Below are 12,931 nucleotides of genomic sequence, written 5' to 3' on the forward strand. Positions count from 1 at the left end.
ACTCTGTGAAACGTACATTTTTATAAACGAAACACGCCACTTAAATGTATTGTTATGTGAGTTAAATCGATGAATGGACGTAACTTCTTCAATAATGATTTACTACTAACATATCATAATGTATTAAAGCATAAGACTATTTCCCATGTGAAATAAATGCCTGCAATCCACAAAAAGTTTTCAGGGAATTTTTTGGCAATGTAGTTAAAATATAGAGCGAAAGCGTTCTCTGCCGTTACAAGGATGAAAATGACCAAAGAAAATCTGCGCAAATGGAGTCACAATTCTATTCCTTGCACCCTGCAATGAAACAGCCGATATATTGAACGCTTATACACAAGTTATTCATAAATAATTCCTCCAGATGTACTACCCAAATCCTCTTGTAAATCCCGCAATTTTCGCCCGACGCGGTCGAGGTGTAAACACTTCTCGTACGTTGCGATGAATCACGTGGTCGGATGCACCCATGCACAAGGCTTGGAAGCGATCGATGACGAAAGCTGCAAGGGGAATTCTAGTAAGCGGAGTGGGGGAGAAGTCAAATTTATCTCGAAAGATTCTTCATTGTATGTAACGCGAATGTATTCATTTAATTAAACTAATTTCAAACGCAAAAGCCTTCAACAACATTTAATAGTCCATGGAAGCAATTCTAGAGCCAAAATTAATCATTTTTATCAATCTGTGATTCGCTGTGGCGGGCAAGGTGCCATCGCAAGGATGTTACTCCTCCCATATTATGCTAGCCGCTGCCACACCTCCCTTTTTCACGTGACTCCTGTAGCCTTGCTACAACTCGGACCAGATGTAAATAATTCTGAGCCAACGAAAGAAATCACGTTGCCTCGTAAAATTTTGGAGGCATTTTATATATATTGTATCATTCAAAGTCTTCTGCACTTTTCTAAAAGATTACACGCAGTGTGTTCCTATGAAGCAGTAAATTCGTAGAATCACTATTAGGTTACATGTACTGTAAAACTTTTGAGGGGTGCAGTTTCACTTTAACCGAGATGTGAAAATTACACAGTAGCCAAGAATGTTTCAATTAAACAGTGAATATCGGCATTTGTTATCCACATTTCAGAACTCGGTTAATGTAGTCGTATTTTGAATATTCTTAGTTTTCCATTGTATATTTGACTCGTCATCTGTACTGAACAACCTAGTTTAAGCATCTGATGTGTAATTCCAAATAGATTGGAGAGAATATTTGAATTTCAACAAAAAGATATGCCAACTCCAGCAATTTGACATTAAGAGCAAAAATTTTCAACTTTACACTTTAATAGCGGTTAATCGAAATTCTTTGAGAAAGTAAATATCGCGATATTGTTTCTTCTCGCTAATGTAAAGGCTCAGAATGAATAAAGAAGAATTTTACGACCGGTTATATAAATATAAAATTTGTGTTGCTCCTGCTTCCTCTTTATGTTTCGTTTCCACTCCATCTCGCCTGAACCTCAGATTGTAAAGGCTCGGTTGATAAATTAATGTAAATGACTTTAAAATCATGAAAATGTACCCTTTTGCAAATTAATATCGACGAATGGTAGCAGTAATCATAGTAATAGTAAATAAATAAGAATTATTGCTCGTTATGCGCTCCCAAATCCATGGTAATAACGGTCGGAAAAATTTGTAAAACACAACCATTACTAATTTTCACGCATGGTTTCCACCTAGGGTAGCTGGCTTTGAAACGATATAATTATCTTGCAATTTGAACCTAAGAAAGCATACAGAGCGGAAAATAAATACGATGAGAAATTTAACAAATTTTAAATAACCATCTAAATTAATTAAATTTTCCGTGGTACAAAGCAAATTAATTTAAGAAAAATAGCTTTCTTTACTATTTGAGTACGAATTAATTTTCAAATATATTATAATGGGATTAAATGGATGTGCTAATCCGCGAAAACGTTAAAGTTGTTAGTTGAGAGTGTTACAGCATACACTTTACATCGAATTATATCAAACAATTCCTCACGATGAGTTAAAGAACGTAGGCCTAAGGTTCTTCATTGCATGCAAAATAATGCATCAGTTGCAAGTTTTTTCTGTAACGCTTAAAAGAAAAACAGAAAAGATGAGAAACGCTGGTTTCATCCATTCATCATGAACTTCATTTTCGTACAAGAAGCAAAGATTACAGAGCTGTTCTAGATTTACACGCCTATTTACGCCGAGAATCCCTTACCACCACTAACGAGCGAGTTCTAGGAATCAACAGGTGGCCATGTAGATGAAGCTCCTTTCAGCGTAGATTACACGGCTTTTCAAAATCGGTTTACCAGCCAACGCCCCTCATCATTTCACGCAAGATGTAAATTCGCAGAACTTTGAATATTAAGCTAACCTATTTTTCATTTTTCCACCATCACACGATTATTTTAACTTCGTCTCAATATCACATCAATGTTACAAACCAAATTTTTAAAAAAATTTGCCCTCCATGATTCGCAGATTTTACGCCATGGAACTGTAGGAGCTTTTTGTATGGGCTTGAGCCTATTTCCATTCCCATTCACCAAGCATCCTAAATACATGAGCTTCTTAACTGATTTTCAGCTTCCCTTCAATGTAGCCTTCAAAAATTGTTTTTTTACAACTCGATATTTTAGGAATCCTACAAGTTACACTTTCTGTAAGCAGATAAATGATACAGAGATCCCATGAGTACAGTTTACTTGAAATTCGATCAATTTTAAGCTAAAATTTAGCGAGTGTAAATATGGCACGACGATAAGGGTATGACTCCCCAGCACGCTGAACGCAAATACGTCCCCGGTGTAAAAAGTATCAGGCTAGCATGAGAAAGTGCACACACCTCACTCCGTGAGCGAATAAGAGTATCCAGGAAAGCACAGACTTAGACTTGAACGAAAAAAAAATCCACTGCACGATATTGAACTGCTCCACTGACCACTTTAGCTAAATATCCAAAGTCCTGGGTGTAAGCTTACAATCTCAATTTCACCAATGTGCCATTACAGCTACGATAACAAACACACAATGAAGGTAAACAAAGAGTGAGACAGGGCCGGGCGCATTAATCACGGTATCGATTGGACAGCGTCTGGCTGCCTACGTCACGGCAGTGACGTAGAAGGGAGGGCTCCTTGTTGCAGCCAAGGAAATGTCTCCCTTCCGGCTCCACGTGCATAGCGACCATCGCGGGGAAGCCAGATCACTGGCGTTCAGGGATTTCGCCTTTTCGCAAAGCCGTCATGAAGTTTGCATGGTCACATATGTGAACGCGCCAATATTTGAAACACTATGAAAGTGTCGGGATGAATTTCTCTACTCTAATAAATTCGAAAAGGATTGATAGTTTTATTTTAGCCTGGTTTCTTTCACCTAAATTCTTAAAACTGGCTTAATGAATTCTCAGCTTTATATTAAAACTTGATACGAGCATGCATCGTTCCGGGAGTTTACATTCTTTTTTGAGCTCATAAAACTATCTGCTTTCATAAATATGGACAGATATGAGAATAAATAAGCTATTCATGTGATTTGGACTATGTTATGGATCATTTTTAAAGCAAAGTCTGTGATACTTGGAGTTATGTTCCTCATAAAATCCAAATAAAATGCATCATCAAGCGAAGAAATTACAAACCATCGCATAAAAGATTTATAAAGGAAATTTGGGAGTAAATGTGTTAGAATGCCCAAAATGTAACGCTTATTTATAGCTGTTATGCTCAGCAAGGTATTCTGGTCTCCGTTGGCTGAAATAAATTTATGCCATAAAGTTTTCCATGGCCGCATGAATTTTTTACTCAGAAGAAAAAGCACACTTGAATCTTATTAATTGCTACCCACGTGTAGAGGAAAAACATAGAATGAGCCTAACAATGTGCTAACCATGAGGCAAGAACTAATAAATGTATGCTAGTAGCGAAAAAAGGGTGCATAGGTTAAAATTGCTATGACCCAAGTGACAGCACGTTTCGCCATCATGATCGCGAATCAACTAATAATAATTGATTACTTCTGTCGAAGACATCAGTACAAAATAATTGATGAGTCAAGACAATTGGTAGAGTGAGTGTTCACTTCGTTTACGAGATTATCGGCTTTCGCTATGTAATCAGTCAAACTACAGATTACGACAGGAGGAAAATCATGTTTTAGCCGGTAGTCGTAACTATATACACTCACAACTGTTGCCACTATAAGTGCACATTAGGATGGGTACGAATCCTTATGGTTAATCCATTTTCGAAATATGTCAAACTACAAGTTGAATATCCGTACCTGTCAAGGTTAGTGGCTGAAATATCAGCTGGACGAAAGTGGTGCTAAATGATACAGTGTATATCCTATACTATAAAATAAATACCAATTACAGGTAGTAAAGTCTGATGCAATTCATAAGCGCGTCCAATAAGTTCCATGGCACACATTTTGAAAATTGAAGCAACTACATAAAATTCAAAAATTAAACGGTCACTGCAGCGCAATCGATAGCGTTGAGTCTATCAAACGCATTGACATGACGCTTTGCTTCGTCCATTTTCCAGGACTGCCCCAGAAAAAAATGTACGCACAGGGTAAAACTCGCAAGAAGCGGTGCTTCACTATCCTGATCCCTTGGAAGTCATCACAATATTTGCAGCTTGAGCTTGGTAATTCGTAAAATAACATTCAGGTACTTAACTAAGATAACCAAGGGAAATTTCAAGATAGAAGACTCATAGGAAACACTTATCCACTTCCACCATGAATGACATGCAAGAGAGGGTTAAAATGAAATTATTCATTGCTTCTTACGCACCACAATGAATCATTCCATTCCAAGCGAATGTTTACAATCCTCTCAAGGTCATACATGGTGTGGATGCAAGGAAATATGTTAATGTTTGCCTAGTGTGCTAATGCAATACGCTATCAGATAAAGCCATCTCCTAAAAAATCGAATTCAGCCAATGCTGAGGAGCATATTCTCTCATTGATGTACCCTCGGAATGCTAAAAAATATTTACGTTACTTTAATCCTATAGAACAATCTCGGGAGTTCCTTACTTTCGTCCATGTAAAAGATACTTGAAAATTGTAAGACGTGCATGAGTATATATAGTTTTCAAAGTAAATTTGCAATCTTATGCATTTTTGCATTTCATTTTTGGGATTCAATTTCTTCACGTGGTTATTTTTACCTCATCAACTTCAAAACACGATGTTTATCAGTACAATGAGTTCAAAACGCCTGCTGCATCACTCATCTTTTAAGTTTTCTTCAAAATATTTACCCACTAAAATGCATTGGGAATTAGTCATTTCAGCGATCGCACGTATTTCTGGATGAATAAAACTCAACCTCAATTTGGTTGTTTTATTCATCGCATAAAAGCTTCATGAAGTAAAAAGTGAGAGTGATTTGCCATTGCTTTTAAATGGGCGGCCTCGCTACGTTGTTCGCCAGAAGGCCACCTTTGACGGTGTACTCCCGATGAGGCAAGGGCCGAATTGAGTCCTAGGTCAGGGACGGCGCTTGAGGTAGGTCAGGGACGCTCCCTCGCCGTAACAGGCGCCGGCGGGAAGGCAGAAGCGCGCGCTCATTCACGCGGCGACCCTTTCCTCATTTAGCGGCTTACATGCTCCCTCGCCGCGGGCTGATTGCTGCGGCAGATTACATGATTCATGGTGGACTTCGCGCAGTTGCGAATTTTGGCAACTCTCCAACATAGAGATTACAATTTATTTCCTTTCATAATTTGACTTTTCAATGAAATCTATTTCTTCCTCGTTGAGTTTCTTCCTGTATGAATAAAAAAATTAAATGGTCCCTCGGTGGGTACAATTTTTTTATTTCTCTGACACCAAGTTTTCTCGGCTCACTGTCGAAATGGTTCTCTCGTGCATTTCTTGATCCAGGAGATAAAGACATTTATACTTATTGCTCATGCATCAATAGGCATGCAAAGGGCATTTTTTGCACAACTGAGCGCTCCACACCCAGCCATTTTTCACCTCGGTAGATTGCGGATAGTTCTTATTCATATTACTTCTACACTGGTACATCCGAAGTTAGATCAGTTCATATCTGTAATCACTAATCCAAGGATTTTGATGTTACATGATGCAGGATGAGGTCGATATGAACTTTTATACTGCAGATAAGATTCTTGAAGTTCTGTTGAAACTGGTAAACTTTGGTCGAAACTTGATAATCGTTATCATATTTTTTTCTTTTCAGGTTAATGTAGGCACATACAGTAACATTACATTTGATAGTCACCCTTCGGCCTTAATTACATTCGCCACATGAAGAGGATAAGTTTACTCGGATAAGTCATTTCCACGTTGGTACTTTTCACATTTAACGGTTTATATGCTTCCGTGCTGCGAAATTGATTGATGCGACAGATTAAACAATGAATGATAGATCGCGCACAGAATGAATATTGAACTGTGGCAACTTTCCAATACAGCAAATTCAATTAATTTCCTGTCATAACTTGATTTTTCAATTGAATCCTTAACTTCCTCGTTTATTTTTCTTCCTTTGTGAGAAAATAAAATATGATAATCGCTCAGTTGGAACAAATTAAATATTCTTGTGAAATTTTCACCAGGTTTTACCAGCTAACGTCATTTTTTTCTCTTCCTTGATCCTGACGATTTAAAATATATATTATATCATCACATTTGATTTTCTTTACAGCACCGTTTTATGATAAACGTGCTCCAAAGCATACGCAAAGAAATGATGAGCTTCCTCACTTCTAGACTTATATTAATGGTTGTTTTACCTTACTTCTAATGATGAAGTGACTTCGTCATTTGGACTTATATGCATTATCACAGACCTTCGACGAATTCAGTAATATTGGTGCTCTGCTGATCATTTTTTTGATTATGTGTTTTCTTTTCACTTACTTCCATGCTCATTATTAGGGTCAGAAAATATGCTCTGAGATCAAAAATTGGCAGTTCTTTGCGAGAACAACTGCCGCAATTTTTATATGGTAACGCATTACATCCAGTTCGATGGCGTAAAAACCATATTGTACATGTGGTCTTCAATATTAACTCTGTATATTACTAAGCATGAGGCTGCACTTAAAAACTTGATGAAATGTTGAAGCGCCATGAACATTTCACCATGAAGTAATCCAATCGATATTCAGTTCACTCCTCATCCTCAGCGGGGAAATGAACGTGGTTGGTTGATTAAGAATCAATAGGTATGCGGATATGTCACTCGGTGGATACAATTTTTTTCTTTATCTGACAGTGAGTTTACGCCAAGTTTTCCCGGCTCACTGTCAAAATGGCTCTCTCGTGCATTTCTTGATCCAGGAGATTAATAAAACATTTATACCTATTGATTATGCCTCAATAGGTACATAAATATATTGCCGCTATGCATAGTATTTAAGTTAAAATGTAAACTACTGCGTTTTCCATATCTAGACACTTTTCACCTCAGCAGATTGCGAATGGTTGATAAAATATTTTTTCTTTTCTGTGACATCCGAAATGGAATCAGTTCATATCTGTAGATCACTCATTAAGGTTTTTGATTCTCCATAATACACCAATGATGAGGTTGATAATGAACTTTCAGCAAATATTCGTGAAGTTTTACACGTGGATTGCAAGCACCCTTGTTCCTTGCATCTGTTTTCGCCTCAATCTTCTTAGTATTATTTCTCGTCAAACACTTAAAGTTGGTGCAACATTAATGCTTCAAGAATCGTAAATAATTGACACATTCCCTCCCATCTGATTTTCCCCCATGTCAGCCCGCCCCAAATTTTATTCACACAGAATTCATAAGAAATTACATGAATTAGATACAATACATTGCCTATAACACCATAGACATGCTATCGATAGGAAGATAACGTACGAATCAGGATGAATCTCAGTGAGCAACATGCGTTACAGATACACTCATCCTGAGGCGAAAAGAAAATTCTTAACAATCACTCAAAAACAATGATACCTTATACTTAGACATAGAATTTATAATATATGTAGTGTGTAATGTGATACCATACCCACATATTTAGAGACACAAATTAGCAACCATAATGTGTACAGCGAATAAATACATTGGTGTTTGACTAGAGTACATTTTTGGCAAGAAGTGACGGCTCCACACAACGTTGCACTAATGTATCACTTGCAAGAATGTTCATTGTAGAATGATGGTTGCCTCTTCATCAACAAACACGAAAGGAAGATGCAATCCGCTACAACTTGCCGTATAGGAAACTGATTTGGTGACAGTCTCTTACTTCTGGACACTTTGTAAGGCAGTTGAGCTCTGAGAATATCCTGTAAAGCATAGTTATCAAAGTGAATGCGAATATTTATAATACACTTATACAACTACGGAATCATAACACAATTCGTGATCATTACAAATTTAAAATATCATTATCAGTGAGTATTATTTTGGTAAAATTTACAACCGAATTCACATTTTCGCAGAAAATCGCACAAGAACTTAAATATGCATGCATGTAATCAACCATTCCCCAGTATTATATACCAGCAACCGGCCTTTAGCCTTAACATACGAACGTTCCTGGCAAAAAGCTCAAACGGCCAACATTTATCTCGTAGGAAAAATTAATTTTACACAGCGGTGCAGAAATACGGAACACGAGTGTTTTACACGGAAATAGAGCAATATCAAATTTAATAGGACTTCAACGCAGAGAAATTATTCAAGGGAAGAGTGAGAAAAAGCGCTACAGTAGACTCAAAAGAACTAGGAATAATTTACGCGAACGCATTGAAAGATCCATGGATAACAAGAAATTCAATACAGTGTGAGTATCTGTAAGAAGAATTCAAAACGGGGAAATAGATACATGGGGGTACAAATACGCAAAAATATCCGTTTTTATCACCGTATTTCTTCCTCTGCAGTAAATGAATGAATGCACTAATTAATAAAACACCATCTCCTAGCAAACCGCAGCGAGCGTTTCACATAAATTATCGCACAGAGTATACTAATCAAAGTTAGCCACAGCTATAATGCATCATTTAGGTTTTACGACCGCTGCACTCGAGAAAAACTATTTTAGACGAGATAAGGCATCAGCTATCGCCAAAACAATTATTATGAGTCAGTAAGATAGCTAAAATTCTCAAAATAAAGGTAACTCAATTACCCAAACAATGAGAATGCGGTCCTGCTACAGGGAATGAAACTGGAAAAAATGAACTAGCTTTGGATTTTTTGCGGATACTGCCTCAGCGAAACCAATCATTGGGCGGAAATTCCATGTAAATTTGATTGAAACCAAACTCAATTTAATTATTAATTGATATCATATGGCTTGATATTTCACTCCATAAAATGGACTTCATAGAGCCTTTACTCTGATCACTGATGCGAGATATACGAATTTTAATATCTGCGAGTGACAGATAAAGAAAACATGTTTTAAATGAATTTTCTTTTATTTTGACATGCACGCGGAGATGTTCGGAGAAAAATTGGACTGGTGAATGTTAAAAGCATCAAATATTAGATTACGCAATCAATGAAATTATAACCTATCGAGTACAATTATCTACAAGTAAATTCGGATATTTCAATTCGTAAAATATCCATTAAAACATTGGCTTCATTATTTACTCCGAACATTCACTGGCATATTAGTAAATCTCATTTATCCGATTACTTTTTCTAATACAAATTTTGAAGCTTCAACACTAAAATCAAAGCCAAATAGTTTAAATTTTCATAATAATAGTATCATAAACACAAATATTTTAAAACGACGTCACAGAACGAGTTTTCCTTTTGTGACTTAGCGAGAATTTCTTTTTGCATAAATAGTTAGCTTTTTACCTCACAAAGTAGATAGAGCATCCGTCCACGTATAAAACCCCTTGAATGCACGATCCCCATTAATTATGTTTATCGATATTCTACGGAATATGAATAATGTTTAGTGGCCATGTAACACAGAAAGGTTACGCCACAATGAATCCCTAGGTTTCGTAAAGCCCTTTCATTCAGCCACCTACGCATAAAACAGCGGTGATAATTGATCCTAATTATAAATGTAAACACTCTGAACTTGACGAGGGTTAAATTAGATCCATGGAATGTTACAGCAATGCAGGTACAAAAAGGGGAGAATATACACAACGGGGAAGTTAACGCTCTCATTAATTTTAATAGTGGGGTGAATTTTAAAGGGCAGTGGTGCTACACCTAAACTCCGAAAAAGCATCGGCACTAAAAGCTACGGCGTTTACGCCTATTTTATTTCTTGGTTAAATAAAATTTTAACACCGAACGAGGTACATTAAATTAATCATAGAATGTTTCGTTAACTACGACGCTTTAATGGAGCACTTTCTGTAAGCCGCAAAAAATGTTTCTCCCGACAAAAGCTCAGCGAAATAAAAGAACGTATAGCCGCCGTAATTTGGTGGGGTGGCTGGAGGAACATCAGCCAAGGGCAAAAGTACTGATTAATGTATAAAGCAAAAAAATGGAAATGCTATTGAAATATTACTGGCTAGGAAACAGGAGTTTTTTTTTACCACACCAAATAGACAGAAGACCCATCGAAATTGAAAACCCCTACAATGCACGATGCCCATTAATGCGGATACCAGCGAGAAAGATCTCGAGTGAGTTTCATAGGAAAGGTTATAAAGCATATTAAAAAGATGAAATATGTCAATATGTTAAGGCTAGCGGATAGGAGAGCGAAATGGAGAGCTGCGTCAAACCAATCTTGGAATTGTTGAATTATGATGATGATAAAATATCTAGAAAAATTAGCATTATCATTAAAGAACTGTTGTTTCACCCTATAAGACGAATATCATGGTGTTAAACGAACATTACTCACCTATTGTCGCCGCTTTTTCTCTACAGTAAGAAGAGCATACATGGTAACTTGCAAGATAATAATGTGCTCTTCGTATTACGGACGTTTTAAGTAATTTCTGCACCACTCATGCCCTATCTTCACGCCCTTTAATCTTCAATATATCACCCTCATATCTCCTTTTACTAATCGCATGTCCCTCACTGATCGCATTTTTTCCTGTGTTAACCCAAATTCCGCCCACCGAAACCATATGGCTACATCCTAGAAATCTGAGCACATGACTATCTCGAGGAAAACCCGCACTCCTGTTTGCAGTCGAATTATCACAATTGTGTTTTCGAAGTTTGCAATGACTTAATCCACTTATTAGTTTACTCTGAAGCCGATGGAAATGAGACCAGTGACGGAAAGAGATAGGTGTGAAACGGAAATCCAGTATGGATGACTACTGTCTGTAAATTAAATGCAAATATCATAAAAGTAAACAAGAAATGGCATTCTTTCGATTATTTTAACTTTCCTTCGTCCATTAATATGCTTGCCCCGAATATTCATCCTTTCTATAAAGGTCACTCGTACAAATTGAATAACATTAGACTCTGGCCTCGTTACCACCCAGCGTAGCTACATGGCTATGGGTCAGTCTGAAGAGACAAGTTTTTGTATCACCAAAATATTTCACTATATCACTGAAGACGACCATAGGAGCAACATAACTGTATATCTTCACAACTGCAAGCAAATTTTCAGGGAAGAAATGCGTTAATGGTAAAATAGCCGTGGGACTCATCAGGCTAATCATAGCAATTTCTCACATTAAATGCAATAGGTATATTGTCCAAATACAATTTCATTAAAATGTAGGGATCATCGGATCGGATACCTCGGATCCAAACATCCGCGGATATTGCTCTTCATCGGATACATCGGATCCAAAGTCGCGGAAGACATCGGATCTGGATCCAAAAATTTAAATAATAGCTTCAGTGAATGCAACCAGTGAAGCAATGCAATAAGGGTGGAAAGAGTTCCGATTCTATCTTCGAATACGCCGTCGCATACGATTCTTGTCCTACTCATGAACCGTTTTGTTTGAAAGCTCTCGCGGAGGTTACGTAGCAGAATTTCAGCCGTGGAAAATAAAAAAGGCAAAATACGACTGGCACATAGTGTGACCCCTCCCAAGAGATTGTACAATCATTGGGGGAACCTCAGCGTCAGGAATTTGAAGATGCATTTGGATCCGAAAATATCCGATCCGAAAGATCCGGCTCCGAAAATCAAGGATCCGATCCGAATCCGGATCCGAAAAAAAATTCTGGATCCGTCCATCTCTATTAAAATGCACAATATCTATCAGGTGCTATAAATGTAGTATATTTTTCTATGGAAGCGAAGCATGACGTTGGCAACAGCAGAGAAGTCAAAAGTGTAGGCATTCCTAATGCATTGCTGCCGACGAATGATGAAGATAAAATGGATCAACCGAGTACGTAAAGAGGAACCCTTAGCGAAAAAACTGTTGAAATTTCAACAGTGAATTGGGAACACTGTTGAATCCAACAGTAACTGTTGAATTCCACAGTAAATTGGGACCAATGTTAAAATTAACAGTAACTGTTAAAACTAATACTAATTGTTAATACTAAAATTAGCTGTTAAAACTAACAGTGACTTAAAACTAATAATAACTGTTAACTCTAACAGTAACAGCTAAATCCAACAGTTTTTGATGAATTTAGTAGTTATTATTGGATTCAACAGTTTTTTCGCTAAGGGAAGACCTAAGAAGAGTCGGAGAAAAGAGACGTCTTCTATAAACCTTAAGGAGAAGACGGGACAGGTAAAACGAGGACCCTGGGCGGGCTCGCGGGGTTACACTCTTGAGGGAAGGGTCCATTAGCCTTCGCTTTTCACCCTTGCACCTCGGGAGGGGAAGGACAGTGGAAGGAAAAAAGGATGGGAGGCGCCGAAACGCCGGGATAAGAGCCCGGCGATACCTCCAGGGAGAGGAGAGGGAAAAACCCGCGCCGCCATTGGGGCGGCGGGGCCCACTACTAGCGAAACCATGCTTTGCTGTTTCTACAGAAAGG

The 12,931-nt window shown here is 37.6% G+C and overlaps 1 protein-coding gene and 1 long non-coding RNA gene across 2 annotated transcripts in view; one reads left to right on the top strand and one right to left on the bottom strand.

Annotated features, from left to right (window-relative positions):
* LOC124170525 overlaps positions 1-12,931 on the top strand; it is a 208,585-nt gene that overhangs the window by 118,389 nt on the left and 77,265 nt on the right. The gene's annotated exons all lie outside the window — the stretch shown is intronic.
* The window catches only part of LOC124170524 (dnaJ homolog subfamily C member 25 homolog), a 52,306-nt gene continuing 47,122 nt past the window's right edge, over positions 7,748-12,931 (bottom strand). Inside the window, exon 8 of the mRNA XM_046549299.1 lies at positions 7,748-8,304. Within this exon, the coding sequence (XP_046405255.1) occupies positions 8,261-8,304 (44 nt within the window). The 3' untranslated portion in view covers positions 7,748-8,260. The remainder of the gene's footprint in view (positions 8,305-12,931) is intronic.

This window comes from Ischnura elegans, chromosome X, assembly GCF_921293095.1.
Source record: "Ischnura elegans chromosome X, ioIscEleg1.1, whole genome shotgun sequence".
Lineage (NCBI taxonomy): Eukaryota > Metazoa > Arthropoda > Insecta > Odonata > Coenagrionidae > Ischnura > Ischnura elegans.